This window comes from Falco naumanni, chromosome 8 (assembly GCF_017639655.2).
Source record: "Falco naumanni isolate bFalNau1 chromosome 8, bFalNau1.pat, whole genome shotgun sequence".
NCBI classification, from domain to species: Eukaryota; Metazoa; Chordata; class Aves; order Falconiformes; family Falconidae; genus Falco; species Falco naumanni.
This window is the reverse complement of record NC_054061.1, coordinates 34,936,759-34,961,247: the sequence shown is the minus strand read 5'-3', so window position 1 is coordinate 34,961,247 and position 24,489 is coordinate 34,936,759. Positions and strand designations below refer to the sequence as shown.

At 43.2% G+C, this 24,489-nt stretch overlaps 1 protein-coding gene across 10 annotated transcripts in view; it reads left to right on the top strand.

Annotated features, from left to right (window-relative positions):
* The window catches only part of SLC15A2 (solute carrier family 15 member 2), a 69,071-nt gene that overhangs the window by 22,501 nt on the left and 22,081 nt on the right, over positions 1 to 24,489 (top strand). For 3 of the 10 annotated variants that reach the window (XM_040604582.1, XM_040604576.1, XM_040604581.1), the window contains 8 exons: positions 6,524 to 6,570; positions 10,043 to 10,130; positions 10,749 to 10,890; positions 12,723 to 12,815; positions 13,906 to 14,005; positions 19,089 to 19,179; positions 21,331 to 21,408; positions 24,042 to 24,124. In XM_040604582.1, coding sequence (XP_040460516.1) covers positions 10,124 to 10,130; positions 10,749 to 10,890; positions 12,723 to 12,815; positions 13,906 to 14,005; positions 19,089 to 19,179; positions 21,331 to 21,408; positions 24,042 to 24,124 — 594 coding nt within the window. In that variant the 5' untranslated portion in view covers positions 6,524 to 6,570; positions 10,043 to 10,123. Of the gene's footprint in view, positions 1 to 1,457; positions 1,474 to 1,819; positions 1,947 to 6,213; positions 6,571 to 7,444; positions 7,688 to 10,042; positions 10,131 to 10,748; positions 10,891 to 12,124; positions 12,235 to 12,722; positions 12,816 to 13,905; positions 14,006 to 19,088; positions 19,180 to 21,330; positions 21,409 to 24,041; positions 24,125 to 24,489 lie in introns of those variants that run through there. The other 7 variants (XM_040604578.1, XM_040604577.1, XM_040604579.1 and 4 more) reach the window with 6 other exon arrangements.

Below are 24,489 nucleotides of genomic sequence, written 5' to 3'. Positions count from 1 at the left end.
TTCAATTTTTTTTGCAGTGGTTTTGTGGTACTCCCATCTTGAGAGCCTAGAAAGTAATTTAAATCTGTGGTTGTATTTTGTTTGTGCTGGGTTTTCTTCATTTCCTGCCTCAGCTGATCAGCTGTACCTTTCCCTGTATTTTGCTTGAACATTCCCTCCAATGAAGAGAAAGATCATAGTTTTCCCATGTTATGACAGCCTCTTAAAAAGTTTTTTGGAAATAAAAGCCCTTCCTGATGTGTTTTGTCCCCCTAATCTTCGAACAGAAGTCACAAACGTTACCAAGTAAAGCTTTATATTCTTCCCAACAACTATTCTCCCTCCAGCATTTCTTCTGTATTGCATTGTCTCACCTGTAGTGGTCATACTTCTTTTCTCTTGTTTTTCACAGTGCTTGCCCAGTCTCATACTGCTAGCTTTGCCGTGCTATGCTTTGCACTTATCTATGGTACAACTTCTTATAATACGACCAACACTCCCTGGATCCTGGCCATACATTCTACATTTAAGTCCTCCTTACTGTCTACCTACACTTTGATATATCTTATGTGAGTAGCCTGCCCTTTTGTAGCCATAATTAAAGTTACGCTTCAGTCCTTCTTTCCCAAGCCACTTGCAGTTTGCCATCTTCTTTTTATGAGTTGTTTGTGTGGTTCTTCCTTTCACTTCAGGCTGTGCGTTCCTTGGTGCTCTGTCAAATAACTCAGCATCTTTATCAAATGACTCAACACCTGTAAGAATTTATTCCTCGTTTAATTTTGGAATTTGATCTGTGATTGGCTTAGGCTGCTTGCTGTTGCACATATACATAGCTATTGCTGCATGTTTCTCTTCACTGTAAAGTTTGGATGTCTCTCAGTGTTTCCCCAGTGTGTTTTTTCCAGTCGTCCTGCCCAGTTCCCCCGTTCAGCTGATAGCAAAGTTCATTAGGAACTGCATACCTGTTTGTAGCCTGAACTGCATACCTGTTTGTAGCCTGAACTGCATTTTGTATGTTGAGGTGATGGAAGATATGGGGCTATGAAGCAGGTGGGACTGGGATTTCAGTGCAATGAAAAGGGGAAGGATGCAGGTGGCTTCAGGGCCATGGCATGTGATGATGGAGACCCCATTTTGTTCTACTTACTGCTGAACACACAGAATTTCACTGTGAGCCATTTCTGTGTCTACAGAAAATATCTGGCGTTTTCCCCTGCAGAGGAGATGCCTTAAAGCCTCTCTGAAAGGAAGTCACAGCAGTTTAGGGGAGGTTATGGGGGAAAGCAGAAAGGAATAAACAGCAGAAGTGTGGTAGAAAAAAATGTTGATCCTCCTTCAGGCAGGTCGTGGCTTTAAGGTGAAAAAGGGTCTGGGAGAACAGCATGCTGATGTTATCTCTGCATTCCTGCGTGACATGTGAAGAACCAGGAACTGAAGCCAGTCTGCCAAAAGGGGATGGAACCTGTGCCTTCTCACAATCCTAACTGCTAAAAGGTGTGTATAGTTAAGGCCAGTTCTGTAGCTGGTGTACAGTGACAAAAGTTTGGATTTATGGCCAGCTGTAGATTGTTTAGTCACAGGTCCAGTCCCTGTTCTCATCCAGAAGTAGGAATTCTATTGAAAGATAGCACAGCTGCAGCATGAAGTGATTGACCATGAACATCCATGACAGATGCCACGCAGCCTTAGAGTCCGCATTCAAGGAGAAAGGCAGATTCCCTGTGACATTTGGGAGCTGAGCAGAGATTACTGAAGATCAAAAATAAATGAAAGTTTAACTATTTTATTGGTGACCAAAGGACTGTTATTGTGAAGTGAAACATTAACAACAGGGTGGGAGTGAGCCAGGATTGCTCAGCGAGGTTCATCTTCAGGCACAACAGAGCTGGGGGCATCTACTGTGCTGGAAGCAGCAGGCATGGCAGAGGGGGACGGCATGCTGCAGGCTGCAGAGGAAGCCCAAGCTGGTGAGACAATTTTTTAAAGATTTCCTCTTGCTAACCATAGAAGAAACTGAAGACAAAAAGGCACCAGGAGGGATCAGAAATTTCTCTGTTACAGGCTGTCTAGTGACCAGATGACAGGCTCTTAAATACAGATTAGGTACTTGTTATGGTTAATGGTATTAAGCTAAATACCTTTACAATTTTGAGTCTGTAAGGACTCTTGAATAGAACAGAGATGCAGGTCTGAAGATTTTTGGTGTATTTTCCTGGTTGTTCAAGTGATTTGATACATCATCCTCTTAAATTTGAAGTTTGAGAGAAGTCTGCAGGTGATGTTAACCAGTCCTGATCAGTCTGAATCAGTTAAGCCATACTTTTTCCTGTAATCAAAGAATTGGCGAAAACAAGCCAGAAGAAACCTGGAGAGGTTATCTTGTCCATCTAGGGCCAGGTCATTAAGCCCAAAGTGTTGCTGGCATACATTCATATAGCTTCTTATAACCTTGTCCTAGAGAGAAAGAGAAAAATACAGATATGGTAAAAGGGTTATAAAAGCATGGCCAGTGTATATGAATACAAAATAAGACTCATTATTAGGAGACCAGTGTAGCTGAGCTGAAAATCAAGAAGGGATTGTACCACAGGATGAATACAGATAAAAATGAAGAGATCAGCTGAGTATAAACAGATTAATGTGCACAGGACTGCAGCAGCAAACAGTGAGAATCTGGGATTGTAAATGCAAAGAGAAAATGCAGATTGTCTTCCTGTGGATTTAGGAACCAGAAAAAAATAAATTATGAACTGAAAGTCATAGAAAAATGTATTTGTGGGAACTTCTGGCTATGCAAGGCATCTGGTAGCTTAATATTACATTTGAACATGAATTGTCCTGCAGATTGTCCACTTGCCTAAATGAAAACTCAGAAAAGAGGAAATGTTACAGAAAGCAGTCCTTGCTTTCATATTTACCAGTTGTTTAGCACATGATTTTCACGTAAATTCATCCATCTGCCTGATCTGGGACAGGACCCGATATTTATGCATTCTTGCATAACAGACATTAGGGATTGCCTGAACCCTGCAGCCCCAGCCATGCTGTCTCTGTTCCAGTGCTCACCTGTCCTTGCAGAAAGGGAATTTGGACAAAAGCAGCCCCAAATCTTCTTTACTAAAAATATTTTCTCATCCTATCCTTGACGAAAATGAAAGTAGTTGGTCTCTGGCTGCTTTTCCTGTCAATGGGTAGAGGCAGCATCTGGTAGTAGGCTTTCCTGAGTTTCATCTTTTTCATTCCAGAGCTGCAAAGTGGTCCCATTTAGCAGTTTTGAATCCATCCCTGTACTCCCCCAGGCTTCTTCATCCTGGTTTCAGACACAAACATGAGCACTGTGATGGCTGCGCTTACGTTGTCTTTGCTCATAGAAAAGCTGAAGACGTGTGTTTTGTGCCCTCCTAATCTGATGGAAAATCATTGATAGCTGCATTGAGAGGGATTTCCCAGTTGCCCATTATATGGGTATTTCATCTGGACTCTCTGTTCCTTGAGAGATATTAGAGATACTAGAATATACCACATCCACAGTTGTTATGCCACTTCCCTGTCACCAAAGAATAAACCCATTTGGTTTGAGAACAGTTTTTCCAATCCAAAACGGCTGTTTTGTAATCTTTATTCTCCTTTTGGTGCTTAGAAGGGATTATCCGATCAAGTATCTCTCTGGCTATGGAGGAACCTGCCTGGGTTATCCTACCCTGCCTTTTTAAAGGCAGTGCTGATGCTTGTCCTGCTTCTGCCCTTCGCAAGGGAAGTGGTTTAATACCACATTCAGCATTTGAAGGTGAACTTCATCAGGCTCTAATGATTTGAGTATGTGAGGTATCCAAATATTCTTTAAGCAGTTTTTGTCTCATTTCACCAATATTCCTACAGGTTCATTTTAATGGTGTTATGCATCTTGTTGCAATTTAGGCAATTTAGGTTTTTGAGTGAAGACAAACAAAAAGGACACAACTTTTCTGGCTTCTTTGGATGAGCTTTTGTTTGCTCATTTTCTAGTTTAAATAGCAGGCTTTCATTTTCCTTTCTTTTTCTTCAATATTGTCAGCATTTCTAACACCTTTTCTTATTGCCTTTTCTGTCCCCCTGCTAGCTGTAATTCATTTTGTGTCTTAACTTTGCAGCCTCTGTTGCTCCATGCTTGATCTGTTTGTTTGTACTTGTCTTCTGAAATGCCACCTTATTTCCATTTGTGGTACAATTTCTTCCTGATTTTCAGCCCAGCTGCACAGGTCTCCTTCTATCGAGTCTTATTCTGAATTAATTTGTATCTGAGGTGGTTGCAAATTTATTCTTCTTACCTTGTTTCTTGCTGTTTGCCATGAGTTACCATTTATTACGAGACATTTGAATTATTTTTTTCCCCTTTCTCTCTGAGAAGACCTTCTGGCAGCTAATGGCCTAAACAGCTCTGCAGTGTATTTGACAAGTAGTGTATGTTAATCCCACTGACTGATACGATTTTTCATGTTAGTATTTAAAAAAAATCATTTAGTTTGTGATACACAGGACTGTATACACACAGAGGAAATATTAGCTGCGGGATGCTGAAAATATTAAGGCATCATGTTGTAGCAGTGTGGGAGCCCTGCACAAGGGATGGCAAAACCTTTTCGGTCTTTTTTTTGTATTACTCCTTTCATAACTTTGCTGCTGTGTTTGCTCTGCTCACCTGTGCATGGCAGAATACAGCAGATTTCTACCAGGGGTCATGTAGAGATACTTGGGGCAGTAAGTGATACCGCCAGAGGGCTCGGAATTACTCCTGCTGCCTCTAGCGCAGGGTCAGACTTGTAGGACACAAAAATACCTGCTATCCAGGTGTGCAGGAGACGGGACCAATGGGCACAAGTCCTGTTCTTTGCACTGACCCTGGTGTTGGGTATGCTTTTGAGTCAAGTCTTGCCCCTGAAATGGGCTTAACAAACCCTAGCTCTCTGGAGGCTGTTCATGGCACCTGAGAAGTGACCCAGGGGAAAAAGCAAAGTCGTGCCAGTGTGCAAATCACTGGCAGGGCTGAAGATGAGCAGCTGGTATGTGGCAGTACGGGGTGTGTGTGGGGGTAACAAAGTGTTGCTTTGCCACAGCTGTAGAAGAAAAAGGGAATAAGAAAGAGGTAGACCTTCCTGGCCTCATCTGTAGTTTGGGCTTCACGTTTAGCAGGAGTGAAACAGGATGCCTGGGGGTTTTCAGAGGAAGTAATGCCAGAGCATGTGAGGGGATGTGGAGAGTAATTATGCTTCCTTAGGGCACTCTGTGACGTCAGAGTCCCTCATCTAAGTGTTCTCCAGGTCTTGTTAGCAATACTGAAGCCAGATTAGGGATCTGTGGTGTGAGCAAAAGCCTCTTTCCTGGTTTGTCAGCTGCAACCTGGTTCCTGTGGTACCCAAGCAGTAGCAGCAACTCAGTAATGGACCTAGCAATGAGTTTATGGAGACTCCTTGTACCAACTGTAGATTCTGGGTGTGGTCTGTACTTTTGCTGATAAGGGAGAAATATTTGGCAAAATTCCTTGAACATTTGCCTTTTAAAGAAGCCAAATGAAAGGGGAAGAAAAAACCCCTGTGCTGCACTTAGAATGCTGCAGAGCCACAGCCACTGAGAATGGTTTATGGGAAGGCTGTGAATTTTGCTCTGTAATTGCAGCTGGCACTGGAAGAATACTGATGAAGAGCTCCTCTATTCCTGAGAAGAGCATGGAAGGAGGGACAACAGGGTACCTGCAAGAACCTGAGCCCATGCAGCTGCAGGGGGCATCCAGGGGCTCCCAGCACAGCATAGGATGCGTTTGCCACAAGGAGCCTTAAGGTGGCCTTTTGGATAATAGGAAGTAGAGATGGGGCGCTGGCTGTGCCCTCTGAATTACTGTCCCATAGGTCACTCCAGGGAATTGGTGCAGGAATGAACCCTGGGTCGCTTCACTCCTGGGATAGAAAAGAAATGATTTAACAAAGTGCAGGCATCCGTGACATCCACTGTCTGAGGGTTTGGCATGATGAGCATTTTAGTAGTTATGACTTGGGATAAACGTGTGGCTTTTCAGTGGAATGAGATCCCTGCAGAATAAACCTGTCATTACTGTATTGGGAGGGAGATGCACACTCTGCTTCTAAATCCACAGGATGTAGGTGTATCTGGGACCTGGGGTTTTTATTCGGCTCACATCTGTTCAGCAAAGAGGGCTGTGCTGGGCTGGTGCACGTATGATAGCTGGGGGCATGCCAAACAAAAGGGCAGTCTGTGCCATGAAGTGCTGACAGCCCCGACCTGTGAATGATTTAGGCTGTGTTCCCTGACTCTTCTTGAACTCTGGAGTTGTCTCCCCTGGTAGCATCTCCCTCCGTTTTCTGCCCTGGCTGCACAAATGTGCTCAATTAGGGTTAACTCAAACTGAATCAAACTTCATGCCTGAGGTTGGAAATCTTCCCAGTCAACTCACCACAGCCACATAGCATGGTGGGAGACAAGGCGAGAGGGGAGATGAACGCTTTTCAGAGAAATGAATCCAAGGAAACTTTGTTCACTTTTGTTTCTGCAGGAGATGATCCCCCCAAAGGAGATTTCGCTGTTCAGAAAAAATCCCCGGTGAGTGTTACAGCTGGTTTCCTTTTCTTTGCTTTCTGCTCAGCTTGCTCTAAACACTGCAAGATCTCTGTGTTCTTTCCTCTGTTGTGCTCTGGCTGGAGACAAACACCCTTTCTTGCAGAGGGTTGAAATAAGCATTAACAACTCAAGGCAAAAATCCCTCCACTAACCTGATTAAGTTAAGAAAGTGCAGCTTAAAGGGGGAAAAAAATGAACTGTCTGAATGTTTGGGAAAACGGGTAAGGGTTTTGATTGCTGCATTTTTCCTGAACATCACTTTCCTTGTGCAAGAAGACTTACTTCTCTGAAGTGAAGGAGGATGTTGTCTGTGGGAGGGAGGGAGCTGACCTGTCCATTTGCTTAGTTTGATGAAACCCACCAGGGAATAAATGGTCCGCAGATGCTGCAAAGCAGAAGGAAGGATAGGGATTGAAGATGGGCCGCTGATGGGTGTTACAGACCCTAGCTGTAGTGCCAGAGCCTCAGGTTTACATCTTTGCCTCTGATTTAAAGCCAGATTCGGGTGAATTTTTTTGTTGCCGTGCAGATTTTCAGGTTAATGCTGATTGAGCATTTGACCCCTAAACACTGCACATTGTATTGACTTCAGGGAGAGCAGGGCATGTATTGCACCTGCTTTGACTTGCAGGACAGTTATTGTAATACTTCCTCTTAAGGCTCACAGTTATGTCATTAGTAAACCAACTATTTAATTTGCCATTTTAAGTGCTGTGCAGACATTAACTATTGGATATCCAGAACTCCTGGGACATACTAATCTTTTTCCCATTCTGCTGCTAGACAGCAAGAAGGAGAGGTGAAAACAAATGTCCCCTGTAGCTGGCATTTTAAATGACCTTTCTTTTTTCCAAAGATGCAGACTATCAACTTCCACAGTATCTTTAAGAGCTCCATAATCCTGCAAAACCCAGGCTTACAGCAGTAGCTAAGCACAGCAGACTATCTGAGTGTTCATGAATCCAAGCTTAGCCTCTTTGCTTTTGCTGGGGCTCTCTGCTGAGCAAGGTCCTCCTCGGCGAAAGCGAGCAAACTGCATCTGGTGCTCTGCATGGATGAAAGCTTCCCACTTTTGGATGTCCAGGCAGGCCACAGGCAGGTCAGTGATACAGCAGGGAGAATACATGAGGGTTTCTGTGTATGCTAATGCCATCTCATGACATACAAGCCAGATGGAAGTACCCCTGCTTGTAAGTAGTTGCTCTGTGTTTGTAAGCACTTACTCTGTGTCCTGGCTCAGGCACTACGGGAGGTTTAGCTGGGAAGTCACTGCCTCCTGCTCTCCTTCCCCTGCTCATCTGTAGGAAGTGCCCATCCCAGAGCAGGAGTGGTTGAAATGAGACTCTGCCAGGTTTCCTGTCACTGCAGATCCCAGCGTGGCATGTGATACCTTAAACTGCTGCAGCTAAATCCAGCAGGGCTTGTGCATCGGGTACGGGGGGGTGAGTTGAGGCAGCAGGGTTCCCGACACCTGGCCATCTGGGTTTGAACAGTCACCCCTGCATCTCCATCAAGTGTTATTAAATCTCACAAGTACTGATGGTGAGATCTGTGAAAGAGAGGAATAAAACTATTCCTTTTATACAATTTTACTTCCAGTTCAGAAAATGCCTCCAAGCACCCACAGGAAACATAATTTGCCTCTTACGGCTCTTCTTTATTATGAAGAACTTGTTGGGGAAAAGTATTCTGTATGTCAGGGGTCCTCAAACTTTTTAACCAGGGGGTCGGCGCGCGGATTAAGTGGCAGGAATTCATCTGCGGCTGCTTGGTTTCCCCCCCCAACCCCTGGCGGGGGGTTCTGTAAATACCGGTGGCCGGATTGAGGACCCTGGGGGGCCGTAGTTTGAGGACCCCTGCTGTATGTGCATATGTCTGTGTGTTTGTGAATTTACTGCTTATGTATGCCACCATTTTTAGGCTAGTCTGAAACCACGAAGCCCCAGTGTGGTTTCCAGGGGAGCCCACTCTGTCTTACAAGCCATATGCTGAGCACGATGGTTTCAGACTAAATACAAAATTAAATGGATAATTACAGATTTACTCTAGTAAATGAAAGAGGCCAAGGGTTTCTTAATAAAAAGGCAGCCCATAAATAGCGAGAGAAAAAAAAATACAAAAGACAAAAATATTTGTGCTTACATATGCTGGGTTAGATAATGGAAAGTGTTTTTTGGTGGGGTTTGGTGTTTTTTTGTTTCGTCGGTTTGGGTTTTTTTTCTGTGGAAAACCAACCTCCTTTGTTGCTCTTGTACAATGTTGAGCAAGACGGCATCATTAAGCTAGACTCTTCTAAACTTGATGCCATTGCTTCAGAAATCCAAATAAGCTCAGGTCACTTGGTGGTAAAATAAACCTGACTAAACACATCTATTTTGGTATCTGTATTTGCATTTGGGACTTTGGGAAGAAATAGAGGGATTCATTGTTTCTGACACGAGGCACAGAAATGCCTGTGAAGAGTTCATCTCACTTCACTGGCCCATACCATGGCTGTTTAAGACCATAAATATAAATGCAGCTGTGTAATATTACTCTCCCCCTCCACCCCTCACCAGTACATGGCCAGCCTCTCTTTCCCACTAACTGGCAGAGGCTGGACAGTGCTGTGAAAACCTGCTTTCCCTGTTGCAAGGCAGCTGGAAGCTGCTTAGTTTGGGCATCAGCAGGGTAGCAAAAAGGAAGGAGGCCCGTGCAAGGTCATGCCAAGACTCATTTGTTTAAATGCCTTGTATTTCACATGGAAACAGCTGATTTTAGCTGAAGTAAAGTCAGATTCATTGAAAGAGTGCCTACATGCAGAGAGGTTTGACAGTCCCATTGCTGTTTTGTTTAGTTTTGATTAATCAAATTGAATTATCCATAGCTATGTCATTGTTCTTGCAATATGAAATGGATGCCATGCCTGAGAGTGTGCTGGACACAGGGCTGACGCTTTGCTTCAGTGAATGCGGTGGCACAGTTCAGTGCAAGTGAGGTGCAGAGACTGAGAGCAGTTGTCACACAGGAGGGAGCAGATTCATACAGAAGCAGACAGCAGCTCCCTGGGGTCTACCAGTTGCAAGGCAAGGTCTGGTTCTAGGGAGAAGTTTTGGGGCAGGGTAGTAGCTTTATGTGAAGCTTAGGAGAAAAGATATCTGAAGGTGTTTTTGCATCTTGGTGGGTTTTTGCATTGCAGCGGAGAAGCAGTACGACCCTTACTGGAGTTCCTAGAGTATGAGCATGGTGGGATGCTGGCAGCTCACAGATCTCCATGGCTGTCCTTAGTGGGCCCATGTCAGCCAGGCTAATTCACTGGGAGCCTTAACCAAAGCAAAACAGCTGTGGAATCCCCTCCCTCCTTTGAGTCCTTTGAGCCTAGTTTTTGAACTAGACTCCTCTCCACTGCCCATGCACTGTGGGGATGTGTTGCTGGGGTGACGGTTTTCACAGAGTTCTCATTTGTGTCCTGCAGAAACTCTGTGGCTCCAACTACCCCCTAAGCATTGCCTTCATTGTGGTGAATGAGTTCTGTGAGCGCTTCTCCTACTATGGCATGAGAGGTATGTGACCTGTATCTGGGAAGCGACTTTCCCATCCTTGTGTTTCTATGTATGCTAGTCTAGGGGTTCTAGGGTTCTGTGCTGTATGTGGTTTCAGCTGTCTTTTAAAGTAAATTGGCGTTTTGGGATGCAGGTATGAACAGTGTACCCTAACATTGATGCTACACCTGCTCTGAGCAGAAGCTGGGACTAGAGAGCTCCAAATTTACATTCCAGTCTAAATTTTTATATGATTCTCTGTATCAGACTTGGTTTTCCGCTGTGTGATGTTTTTCATAGTTGTGTGCAATCAGCATGTTTGGGAATTGAATCATACAGGCACCTAATTTGCAAATAGAAAATGTGCATAAACAGAACTACATGTTATGGTAAGATAAGCTAGAAAATATATTTTCTAGCTAAGCGTAAAAGTTTATGAGCAAAGAATGCCTGCTACTGGTATATCTCATTTTAGCTTTTCCTGTGTCAGAGATTGAGGAACAGGTCTGAAAGCACAGATCTTTCCACAACAGTGCTCATAGCTGCTAGACAAATCAGTGGTTTTCTTGCCACCTTGATCCTGCTTACCTGCAAAGATACAACTTAATTATTTGATGTGATTTGCTTGTTTCCTTTTAGCTGTCCTGACCCTATATTTCTTAAGCTTCTTCCACTGGGATGAGAATCTCTCCACTGCTGTGTACCATGCCTTTTCCGCGCTATGTTATTTCACGCCTGTCATTGGAGCCATCATGGCAGACTCATGGCTGGGAAAATACAAGTAAGTGAAGATATCAGAATCAGACAGCATATCTATATCATGCAGCCTGTGCAAAGGCAGTGCTGTGTGTGCTCCCAGTTTTGAGCTAGTTCAGAGTGCAGCAGGCACACTTGTGAAGGTCAGCTCCTCTCTGTTAGCGGATGAACAGCTGATCTGTTTGCTCATACCGTTCTGTGCTCCTTTTTCACCCGAGTGCCAATAGGTAACAAAGTTGGAACAAATTAAATGTCATAAGCACACTTTTCCTCCACTGTCCATCCCTACCCACCTTGAGGAAGCTGAGGTGTAGGACGGTTAACCCTCAGCTTGCCAAGATCTGCTTCTGAGAAGGATTCAAAGATGGTGAGGAAGCGGTGTCATCCTCTAGATCTTGCCATTTCAGATGAAATGTCGCTAACTATGCTATACTGGCCTATGCTTTCACAGCATAGGGAATGTGTAAGCATACCCATTTTTATTCCAGAGAAACCTGGGCTCACTCAAATAATCTCCCTCAGCACACAACCAGGTAAACTCTCCCTGAGTAAGTTAAGCAGTTTTCCTTTCTACTGATTAGTTGTGGGCCATCATCTTCCCCAGAGTGGTGGTGAGCAGTTAGATATAGGACTTCATTTGCTCGGCACTGTTTGCTCATCGTCTGAGGAGTCTTGGCTGTCAGAGTGGTGAAGTGCAGCTGAACTCTTCTCTCTGGGTCTAAGCATGCCTGGCAGAAGAGGCTTAACAGGAAAAAAACAGCTGCCATATGCCTTTCCAGCAGAAGGTTCTTAAGGAGATATCAATGCTCTTTTTCCTTTGTGCTCAATTTTAGTCATTCTCTTGTCATTTGAATGAAAAAAATAACAGTGTGGATTTATTAAGTTCATTATTTAAGATCACCTAGCAATGGTCATTGGTGTTTGAGGATATCAATCCTGCAGCATGATGTTGTGAGCAGGTAAATCCTTATGCAGACTTTTTTGCATTAGGCAAGAGACTTTTCCTGGAGTAATCCCTATGACTTAATGGGAGGTGGCTTTTGCTGTAGTAGCTGGACCTTGGCTAATACCAAGGACAGGATGACAGATTAGAGGGGCTTTTAGGAATGATCTGATGTGGCTCTAAATTAGCTGTTGCAACCAGGGTTTGGATGTGTCGAGGACCACTTCCATGCTCAAAGCTTATAAGGCTTCTTCTAGTGCCTCTGTCCTAACAAGTCCTTCCATTTCCTCTGTGTGTGTTGTCTGCATATAAATAGGTAGACATCTCTTAATCCTGAAAGTGATGAAGGAATAGAATACACTCAAGAGCCTGATCCTCCTAGTCAGATTTCTTCTTCTCCCTCACCAAGACATGGGAGGAAGATAGGTGAGCTCAATCCTTCAGAGGCGCTTGGGATCTAAAACAGACTTGCAGTGGGGAAACCACGCTCCTAATGCAGGTGTGTTAGGTGGGTTGAACATGGGCAACAGTCCCTATAGATGACTTCCAGTCAAGGGATTAACTTAGATGTATGCTACAAAATACCAGTTATTAGTAATCTGGAGGTTGAGTTCTATTTGCAGCTTTCCATGCCTGACAAGACTGGAACACTTCTAGTTTATTTTGCTCAGCAACCTCTGCAAAGAAAGCAGGGGCTAACGCTCCTTAGTTTGAACTCATTCACATATTTGTTTCTTCTAGTGCACTCAGTGTTGACAAAAGTTATAGCTGCCTGCTATACCAGTAGTATGAACAAACCAATTCCTTGTGTGTCTGCCAAGTAGACCTGACGTATCAGGAAGTAAAAGCAATTTCTATTTTTTGATTGTATATCACTCAGCACCTTCAGTCATTGCTGTTTGCTTTCCTCACAGGACGATCATCTACCTCTCCATTGTGTATGTCGTTGGCCATCTGATAAAGTCAGTGGGTGCAATTCCATCCCTAGGCAACCAGACGGTTCATGTGTAAGTAGCTGTTGAAGCTCCAGCGCTGTAGTAGGTTGTGATGGTAGCTGGTTTACCCAGGACTGTACTTTTTTACCTCCATCAGGCCAGCAGTTTGGGGCTGTGCATAGGTTGCTTTTACCAGGGAAGAGTTTGAGATGTCTGAGTAAGAGCAGAAGGGCAGATCTAGAGAGTGAATGCACTCTAGTTGCATTTCTAGAGTTGGAAACCACCAAAGAGACTTTAAACTCTTTGATGTAGGCACCTCTCTACTGTACTGTGCTGTACTACAAACTCCTCCATCCAACTGCCTGCACCAGGCTCATTCCTCCCTCATTTCCTCATCAGCATAGCTGCCCAGCTCAGCACGGTTCCCCTGCGTGCATGGCAACACAAAACCAAAGATATATTTTCTGATGCAAGAGAGGAAGGGTCTGTCTCTCTGTAAAGTACAACCCTTTTTGCCCTCTAGATTTGGAACAGATAGGCTTCTCGGAGTAGTTTCTCAGCTGGCATCTCTGAAATCACCAAGCTGTTTTGCCTATATGGTCGCAGATCTAAAAATATGCATGTGCAGGCAGGAGCACATCTAATTTTTGGAACAGTTTCCTTTTGTTGCAGACCTGGCCAGTCCTGACACTCCTGTTCCCTACAGACATAATCTGTTGGGCCAACAATGGTATTTTGAGCAGCACAGGGAAGTAGAAAGCACCAAAGAATGAGTCTAATTCAGTTTGTCTGTGCTTACCCAGGCTGGAAGGCTACAGGAAAAGACTTCTTTTGTTTTGTTTTTCTTTTTTCTTTTTCTCAATTGATCTCTGCAATCTTTTGTTCTCATATGAGTCAAAAATAATCCCATGGATCTTTGATCTCAAGTGTGTCCGTTGGGCCTCAGAACAGCAAGAAACTGACAAAACCAGTTTAGTTAATTGACTGCTACTGAATGCAGAAATGAGGCTAATTGATTTGTTGTTTGCACTTAGCTGGCTTATCATCACTACCCAAGGCAAAAGACAATGATATCAGAAGAATCATGGTTGGGTGACACTAAAATGCTCTCATAAGCACTGGTAAGGTTCTGCAATGGTGATATTTTTGTTCTTGCATGAAGGATCCTGTCTATGGTTGGTCTGTTTTTGATCGCCCTTGGAACGGGAGGTATCAAGCCCTGTGTCTCTGCATTTGGTGGGGACCAGTTTGAAGAGGAACATGTAAGATTTGTTTTTTTTCCTAAAATCTGCAGTGTCTTCTTACTTTATGAGGATGTTTATGTGATCAAACCCTGTTATACTAGAATAAGGGCTAGTTTGCTAGGAAAAGGTGTAGTAAGATGGAGGTAGGATGATTTGCATAAGACTTGAGACAAACTGGATGCTTCAGGAAAGGAAAATGGCAGCAGAACAGGACTGATATTGGGAAGGATAGGTCATAATTGCATCAAATCATCTAAATGTTAATAGGATGTCAGAGTAGTTGGAAAACTGTATCACGTATCATGAAACTGTAGCCGTTTCTGAACCAGCTTAACAAGGGTGATTATAATGCACTGCAATGAAATATAATAAATGAAAGAGAAAATTGTATCACCAGTCTATGCTTCCTTGGGAATTTTCCCTCAGATCAGTCATCGTTTGTGATTTAGATATTGTTCAGAAAGAACTGTAGGAAATTCCAGTCTTTTGAAAGTAGTGCTGGTACCAAATCTACCCAGAATGTTTTCTAGATATTCCAGAATGGAAAGTTCTGAACAGTTGGGAAAATGTTTCTTTTCAGCTGTTTGTGCTCTGATTCCTGTGAATTGTAGTCTAGTTGCTTCATGACCTCATTCTCTATCATGAGTGCTTAGCCCCTCACCTGTACTAATCTCAAACTCCCATTATGCAGCACAATTGGGGATAAGGTAGTGCTTAAAGAAGTGAAGCAGGTCAGGAGGTACTAATCCTCAGGCAAAATGCTAAATTTTCAAGTTGACCTGAAATAAAGCACTTAGATTTATGTTGACTTAACATGCAAATGAAAATTTTGGTTTTCTCAATGACAGTATTCAAATCAGCAACCTCTGTGCATGGCGTAATTCCTCAAATATGTAGAAGGCCACAGCTACAAGAAAGAAAATAAGTGTTAGGTTCTGTGATGAGTAGGCTTAAATTCAAGGGGGCTTATTTAGGACTAATGGTAGGCAAAAAATTTCAAAAGTAGATCTAGAGAAGCACTGGGAAAGATTAGGACCTTTGGGAGATGGAAATTCCCATCAATGGAGACATTGAAGAAGGACATGAGACTAATGGTCTGTCAGGAAAGGCACTGGTAGAGTTGGACAGGTCCCTTTGGCCTTGGTGGTGGCCTTGGTGGACAAGGGATAGGAGCTCTGCAGGGCAGTTCACTGTATGTCTTTTGCAATGCCACAGCACGTAGTCCGCATTCAATGAATGAATAATATAGACTAAAATTTATATTTTAAAAATTTGGGAAAACTTGTGCTTTCTGCACATGAACTGTGTGATGCTGAAGAGATGAAGCTTAAAAACACAGGATGTTTCATGGTCGTTTGTTCAAAACAGATCCTTTTGCAGGCATGTCCATCCTGTGCTGTCAGTTGGACTCGGTGCTTTAGAGGATGCTGCAGAAGAGGGAGCAGCAATCATCTGGTGGTCACCAGCCCCCCCAGTTGGTTCAACTCTGACTGAAAGCAGGCTGGCAGTACAGCATGTGTGCTCTGGGAATACGCTGCGTGCATGGTAGCATGTGGGCATCCCAGCCTGCAGCCCCGATAGTTGTCCCAGAAGGATTCTAACAGGTGTTGCAGCAGCGTTTTCAGAAGTGCTGCTTCTGTGAATATTAATGATTAATAATGTTTATCCAGCATCTTTCAATTACCAAATAATTACAGTATGATAATACATACCACTTATCTTCAGAGTGTTTTATAGACTTCAGCTAATGAATCTCAGCACCCCAGTCAGGCACATACATACATACTATTATCCCAAACTTACCTGACACCAAACACCACAACTGAGTTACAGAGACAAACCTGAATTGCCTGTGGTTGTGTGGGCCTGTACCCATTCTTCAGTGCTCAGACTACACCTCTCCAACAAATTTATCAAACACTAAGGCTCAAACATTCGCCTGTATGTCGTCTTCAGGAAAAGCTAAGTTAGGGAAAGAAAACTGTAAAAACCCTTTGATAAGGACAATACATTTTGCTCTAGTCATTCCTTTCAGAATAGAAAGTTTTGTATTTTACCATTGTGAAATGACTTGGCCTTTCAGAAGGAAAAAAAAGTATTTATGCTATGTGGTAGGGCATTTAGTCTTCAAAATCGGAATGAGAAATTTTCGTTTTGTAAGGAATGAAAGTTTTGGGCCCAGCCAGAATATTTCTCCCCTTCAAACTGGTGTTTGAGAGGACTTATATTTTTTGTCTTCCACTCCAGATAGGATGAAGTAAGTTTTGAAAATTCCCAATGAAATGAAGCATTTGATTCTCCCTTAGTTTTCAGGATTCCAATAAACTTCAGATGAGTCCTTAAGTGCACAGGCTTAGTTGTTCCATCTGGAAACTAGGCATGGGGTAGTTCTGTATAGAAAACGAATAAACAAATTGCCTATGCTATTCCCACGTAAAGACAAATTTATATTTGGAGGTAAATGCACACCACTGGTTTGGTTTTCTTTGAAGTTCTTTATGAGTGTAATAGTCTTGATCTGCCACTTTGAGAACAGTGCTACTACAAACAGTAGTGGAGACTGATTCAGCAGGAGGTCAGAAAGGGAAAGTAGATTTATCTGCAGGAGACTTCTAAGCATCTTTGTCTATGAGATTAGGAGTCCAAGCTAAAAACGCCTGAACAAAATTATATTTCTGTTATATGAATATGAAGGCTGCTGTGCATATTAATTAAGCACCAAAGCTGCTTTCAAACAGCGTGATATGGTGCTTAAGGTACTAAATAGTTTTCTCTTTGTTTCTTTACTTTCTGGTTGCCAAGGAGATCAGGATTATTGTGTACGGTACCTTTTCTCAAATTAGCTAATCCAAATCATGTTGTTAATGTACGTCTGCTCCAAAGATTAAGAAAATAGGGAGGGAATTCTTTTTTTTCCAATCAGTGTAATTTGCAAGCTTCTGGGTCATTATTTTTGTACTTCTGCTTTTCTCTGACCATTTTTTCCCATCACTGAAATCTGAAAATGTATGAAATAAGATGCTACAAATTCTTTAGGCATCACTATCCTCTTCTCTTACCAGCACAAGCTTTTTGGTAATTGTTGCTCTAGATTTTATCATAAAGAGAGCTGCATTCCTGAGTTTTTCTCAGCTCTCAGAAATTCCAAGTCGCTCAGATATGAAGGGCTAGAGACATGGCATGAGAATTTGACTAGAAGAGGGCAGGACTGTGAGGACTCTACAGCACCACTCGTAACAAGCGATGACAGGGCTACTCTGGGAGCAGGAGAGATTGCTGAGGCTGCTCATTTCTCTAGATTTCCTTGTGAAAATGAGTAAGTAATCACAAGGGTAGAATGAAGAAGAAAATACACTTTTACTAGCTTGGCAGTAGAATGTTCCAAGTAATCAAAAACACTGGTAAGGACAGAAATGGAGTATAAGGGAGAGTAAGACCCAGTGCTGTTTGCTATTAACCATAGGAACACGCCGTAGAGATGATTATTGTAAGGCTTGCAAATCTTTTTACTCCAGAGAAATAATTTGCGAGTAATGTATGCCTAAGATTGCCTGGGACATGCTAGGAAATAAAATTGTGGAAGAACCAAAAGTTCAAATTGATGGGGTCTTCATAACTGTGCTGGGGCAAGGCAAGAAGCCCTTAATCCAAGTGAGGGGACCCCTAGATTCCTTGGTGGGTGCCAGTGGGAGGGATGAGGCTCTCACCCTCACCTTCCCAGTACCTGCTTCACAAGGTGACATGAAGAAGTCCTCCCATGCCCTCCCACCTGCTCACCTTCCCTGCAGCAATCCCCTGTGATAAGAGGCTTCTTGACATGTGAAGTGTCAGTATTTCCTGTTGGCTGCACCATCAGTTATGGGAAGTTTTGTGACATTTTTGAATCCCAGGCTTCATTCCTTAAGAGCTGTTCCCTTTTAGCTGCCTGCAATTCTTCACAATTTCTCCTGTTTTCTAGGCTTGTGAATATTGTCTCAGGGAGCAGAAGGGAGCAGGATATTTTAGAAGGAGAGGGGGCAGAACCAGGCCCCTGTGGAGCTTCCTCCTACTCAGCTAATTTAAAGCTTCTCATTCAAATGATGCTCAGGTCATAGGGATGTGGCTCAAGGTGCTCTGCCAGGCACCAAGCCATGTCCCAAGCAGTTTGCCCACTACCTTTACAGGGCTTGGTGACACTCAAGTGTCCTATAGCTGGTGATACAGACAAGCATTGGGTAGGTCAGGTAGCCTGCTTTTCTTTCTCCACTCCACTGGCCCACCCAGGCACAGAAGGAGGTTTGGCACTGTGTATGTGCATGCAACTGTGCATGTATGTCTCCCCCACAAGCAAGGTAAGACTGCTCTTGGTTGAATGCCCTCACACATTACTCCTGCAAAAAAGACCAAACTCAGCATCAAGCTCTTGATTCGTTTCAAATTATGAATTATGCAGGAAGAGGATCAACAGGAATCCTTTGAATGTATGAACTATATTATGTTAAAACATCAGTTAAATTCTGAACTTTTTCTCTTAGAGTCCATCCTTCCATCAGGCTCTTGAATTTGTTCCTGTATATTTAATTTACCTTATTAGTTTGAGGTTGACTGGCCTTAGCTTGGTGATCTCCTGTCTGATGGATACCTCTCGTTTGCTGGCACTCTCTCATCTATGCTGTCATTATCAGCTCCTCAAAATACATAGGTTTCTTTTTCTGTTTCTACACAGGAGAGGATGGGGGAGAGGGGAAGGAGCTCAGATATGGGAAGAAATTATGAGCTTGTCAAACTGCCAAATTGGATTGAATTAGGTGACAGAGGATCTGAATCATGCTACTTATTCTGAATAAGTAAACGCTCTCCCTTTCTTCCAATCTTGCAACACTCTCAAAACAGTGGCTTTTCCTCTGAAATACCAAAAAGTCCCAAAGTGCTTCTCAAGTAACGTGAGCTGGTTTGTGTGAGCATTTACCATCACCTGAATGCAAGCTTGTTTGCTTAGCTTTTTATGCACCGAGTGTCAATATTTACCCAGCCTTCCTAACAAGAGAATTGATAGTGTTCAATTTGCAAGCCCAATGCTGAGCGTTAGCCATGACATTGATATTGTCTTCTCTTGTTTTAGACCTCGGAGAGAAGCAAGTTTTTTTCCATCTTCTATTTATCCATTAATGCTGGAAGTTTGATCTCCACGTTTGTAACTCCTGTATTAAGAGGTCAGTGTTGATTTAGAATAAGACAATAAATTAGCTGCCCTCTGGCTACTTCGCTGTGCATAGTTAGGCTCTTGTGACAACTGAATGGCAGAAATGATATTATCTGTACAGTGGTCAGTGTATTGCATTTACGCCTTGTTAATCCTGCTGTAGCAGCATAACAGATTTATAGTACTAGCAGACAAGTCACAGAAACTATATTCCAGGTTGTATTTCAAAGCCAGCCTGAACTGTAGAATTAAAATATGAAAGGTTGAAGGACCTGTATGGTCCTCTAATCTTCCCCATTGCCAGTGAAGGATTAGTCCCCTGTCTTGCCTGCAGGTGACCTGTGAATGGCAACTGATCTCTGCTGTCCTGTGCATGTGTCAGGGCTGAAAAACTTAGCAGGGCTAGTTTTCTACTCCTAGAGCCTCTCTCCCAGGGGGTGCTGCTGACTTCTGGAGACTCTGTCCTGGCACCCAGGCATGTCTGTGTTGGCCTGCTTGCACAATTGCAGCCCTGAGCAACTAGCTTTGAAGACAAAGCACAGGCCTATGCCCCATTTAAGACCTACTTTATATTCTAGCCAGCTTCACAACCCTTTTTAGTCCCTGAATCTTGCTGCACTTATTGTATTGCAGCACCTAGAAGCCAAGAGGATTGACACGCTGTAAATACAGACACAGAGCAGCAGGCTATAGGCAATAGGGATAGGGACAAGATAGCCTTCATATATAATAGCTTTTTTTTTTTTTTCATTCCATCCTGTGGCTTCCAGGAAGTTTTCTTTGTTCAGAGTGGTTGTTTTAACAGGCCATTCATTTCACAAGGCTGTAGGCAATTGTGCTTGTCTCATATTTACACCTTGCGTAGGGCCAAAGACAAATGCTGTATCTTTTGCTCTTTCCCTCACTGATACCTGTAGGTCAGCACTCTGCTGGGAAGGGGCTTTTGCTCAATGTAGTCAGTGGGCAGATGAAAATCCAGTCCCCTTTGAACATCAAAACCTGTGCCAATATTGCCTAGCAATAAACTAGTTGCAACATGGAAATGTGGTGGAGAGAATGGGGAAAAGAGTAAAATTTTTGCTGACTATGAAAGGTCTTTTTGGAGGAGCAAGAAATGCAGTTCATAGACATTTGGCAAAATGTAGAATATATACTTTTAGGTAGAGAAGTGCAACTCATTTTACAAGTCAAAAGTTCAGCGTGCCCATAATGTCTTGCTGTCAGCTTTGTTGGATTTCAGCTGATTTGCTGAAAATAAGTGAATAAATGCTATGCACGCATAGAGCTATGCAGATGACAGTGACTGCCCAGGGAAAACAAACAGGAACCACTGAAGGATTCATGAGTTGGTTTGCTGATAACTATGTTGTCTTATTTTAGCCATTTTGTTATTATTCCATGTAAGATTGCAGTAATTTGTAGCTACTGGTGTACAAACACGGACCCCACTGCTGGCTAGCTGTTTGCAACTGGACCTCTAAATTCATGTGGTGCAAGAACTGACCTGGTCCAAGAGGTGCAGGGTTTCAGTGAACTGTAGCTCAGATCAATCAAAGCCATGCTGTAACAAGCCTGGCTTCCTGATGGGCTATTGCAAGACCTGACATTTGGAGCAGGCTGCCTCTAGTGAGATTGGGAAGGTGGTGAGAAAGGGAAATGGAGTTTTAAGACTAATCCTGTGTTCCCACTTAGATAGTAGGGCTACTGGCTTCTACTTTGTCCACTGCAGGTCGCTATGAAATCAGATTCAGGTTTTTAGCTCAGTGACTCATGCAGCTGGCACAAATAATGTGGAAACACAGTACTGGTTATTTAGATCTAGGCAAATACGGAGTGGCTTCAGGTTATTATAAATGTGGTGGGGTTTCTCCCAATTACAGTTCCTACTACTTATTTCTACCTATTTGTCTGCCCTGTCCCTTCTACTGCTCTCATCAATATCCCATTATCAGCTGCTTTTGCTGGCAGACACTAACCCTGCTTCCAAATTGTCTTCATCAAGGGAGGACAACTGTTTCAAGGAGATTCAATTCACAGTGTCAGACACCAGCAAAGAAGATTTAAAGCCAGGGAAATGACTGATTTAGGGGTAGCAAATCAAAGGCCTGGTAACATAAGTCTGACTGTAATGAGGTGTTTTTATTTCTGATGACTCTTTCAGGGGATGTGAAATGTTTTGGAGAAGATTGTTATGCACTGGCTTTTGGTGTCCCAGCAGCACTGATGGTGTTGGCGCTTGGTAAGTGCTTGTACAGTACTGCTTGTAATAGGAGTTACCTTTTTTGAGTCCATGGATAGATGAGCAAATGCATGAATTCACTAGCTCTGGATGGATTCTGCGATGGGAAACTCAAGGGTTCAGGTCTTCCAACAATTCCACAGTTCAGAGCAGCAAGAAAGATCACAAGTTCAGCTAGTGGTGGGCAGACCATGGTTTTACTGTAGTCCTTTATCATGATACTGACGAGAGGGTGATCTGGTGGATGTTTCGCAATACAATTGCTTTACTCTATAAAGCGAAGGGAGGCACCAAAAGGACTCTCCTGATGGCTTGCAGCTTTGCCTATGAGCAGGCTTGGCCTTTGAACTGCAATATGAGCAGTCCTCAGAGTTCCCCAGCTTATAGAAGAGAAGCTTACCATGCCGCCTCTAAACTTTCCACAGGCTTTTTGCAGCTTGGGACCATCTTTAATGGCTCAGACTTTTCCTTCAGAATCTATGTTCCACAGAAATCACAGAAGGAGCTGAATGAGATGTTACTTTATTCTGAGCTGTCTCACTTTGCTTGGCTGAAGTAATTCCCACAATTACAGTGACAACTTACTATGTTGCAATAAAAAGCCCTTATTGTCCAAGTGTCAGAAGACAGCTGCAATCACCCTGCTTCATAAAGCTTGCATCTTAGCCCCATTAATGTCCTTGTCAAGGTTTCTTCTTCAACCCTTATAAAATACTCGGCGATTTCCACATTCTTACTGTCACTCCTTGGTAGCGATACAGAGGATGCACCATTAGCTTTAGTTTCACAGTTGCGAACTGCTGAGGGGAGCAGTCCCCTTATTACGCTACATTTGAGAGGCTTTGACGCAGCACGGGGTGAGTTCTCGTTCAGTTTGTTAGTTTAATTGAGAGACAGGCAATTGTGTGATTTCACCACAGCATCTGTGATTTGAACAGTTTGTCCCCCAGAGAATGTGAATGTTGCTCTCTCCCCTCAAGCTTCCGACAGAGGGAAGAATCAGGACGGTGGAGAAATGTTATTAGGCCACAGCTAACATTACAACAATTATTTTCAAGAAAGTGCATGGGCACGGGCCTGAGAAGCTTCTCTTTTCCCCTGTGGCCTCTTCCTATCAGTTTAAGGCAGCACAGGCTCCTCTGTGCACCATTGTGTGATGAATGTTTCTAGCAGAGTAGTAGTTGCCCAGGGGAAAATGGACGTGTAAATATTGCAGTTTCGGTGAGGGCATCAATCAAAATGTGTTTTTAGCTAGTGTCCTGCTGCCAGATTCCATGGCCTGCCTAGCAAAGCAGCTCTGTGTTCTTTTGTAACATGCTAAAATGCTCTTGGAAGTGATATATTTGCCTATGTGAGCAGCATGCAGAACTGGAGAAAATACCCTTTCAGCCCTGACTGGCCCTCTCCCCATGATGGTGGAATGCAAGGATAGATTTAGAGGCAGAACGGAAATCATATAGAACAAGATTTTCTGGGCTGCTTCAGCTTCTGAAAGACGTCGGAAAGACTGATATTATTTAATTCCAAATGCCAAACCTAATACAGAAACGTCAGTTCCCAAAGAAGTCAATGGCATCGCCAGAAGGTATTTCAGCAAACCTGATTAATCACCTTTTAGAAGCACCAGCAGGTCCACAGGGAGATACTAAAAATTAAGTAGTGCAACTACCCCCTCTGGATGAGTTTGGACAAGTGTCTTTCAGTGCAGCTCACCTAAACTGACTTCAGAGATCTCTGACAGTTCTGCAAGTTGAAACTGGATGCAAAGAGTTTTCATAGAAAAGAGAAATGGTGAGTTCCCTGCTGTGTGCCAGGCCTCCTGTGTTAGGACAGAGGTGCCTGCTTTTCTCCACTGGCTGTGGACTGTCCCAGACAACTGGGTTAGTTTAAAAAGTTGAGGTTGGTTTGTTATGTGGATTTCATGCTCAGCTTTTATTGTGCTTCTCCCTGCTAACATCTTTGGAATTGCAACATGCTCAGAGGCTCTCGAAGAGCAGGATAAATTATATGTAATTGGATAGCCCTATCCCTCACAGGATTTTGAAGCCTCAGTTCAATATTCTTTGTGCTTTGAGGGTGAAAACCAAGAAAAAACAATATCTTAAATTGTATATCCTTTGTGGAAACCATAAATGGAGGTAATATCTGTTAACAGCAGCATGTGATGCAGTGACCTTCATGGTAGTTTCCATTGAAATGTGTGTGAGGTGCAAGTACACAGAACCACGTTGGACCTGGATTAATCCTCACATGGTTGCAATAAGTCAGGGCTGATTTCCAACAGTAGGTGCGTCAATTCAATGTGGATTGTATTTTAAGTTTATTCTGCAAAAAGCCTAGATGGAGGGAAATGTCAAAGCTTTAATTCCCAGCATGAATCAGATATGGAGGTGCCTGTTGTCCCAGAGCAGATCATGAGAAGATGATGGTGACTTCATCACACTGCCCCTTGTAGGATGTTGCATTTTCTTCCATCTGAAGGCATTAAAGGAGTCCTGTATATTTATTTTGTTAAAAGTGCAATCCTGTAAGCCCCAAGGGCAGAGGATTTCTGTTGAATAGAGGGGTGGGGGTCCTTCCCAGAAGCTAGTGCAGGACTGAGGCTCAGTCATTTGGATTATAATATTTTTCAGTTGTGTTCATTGCTGGAAGTGGACTGTACAGAAAAACGCCACCACAAGGGAATGTCTTACTGGAAGTGTGCAAATGCATCTGCGTAAGTGTGTGCCATGCTCTCTTTTTCGTTCCTGAGTCTGCAGGTCAGAAAAGTACAAAGGGAAAGGGGAGGTGACCTATGGAGTTCTTCTGTGTGCTGCCTCTGGATATCTTGCTAATGAGCTGTAAGGAATAAGAAACACGTTTACACCCTAGTTTATTCTTTCAACATTTCAATTGCTTTTCCTTAGCTCCATGAACTGTTCAGCTGATGACAACAGAACCACTAGTGGCAAATGCTGGTGGAGGCTGAACTGAAAGGAAAATTCAGAAACTCACAGAGTATCAGATATATGACTCAATTTTTTTCAGCTGAATAATCTTACTGAGGTTTATCAGTTTAACAGACAGTAATAATACACATTC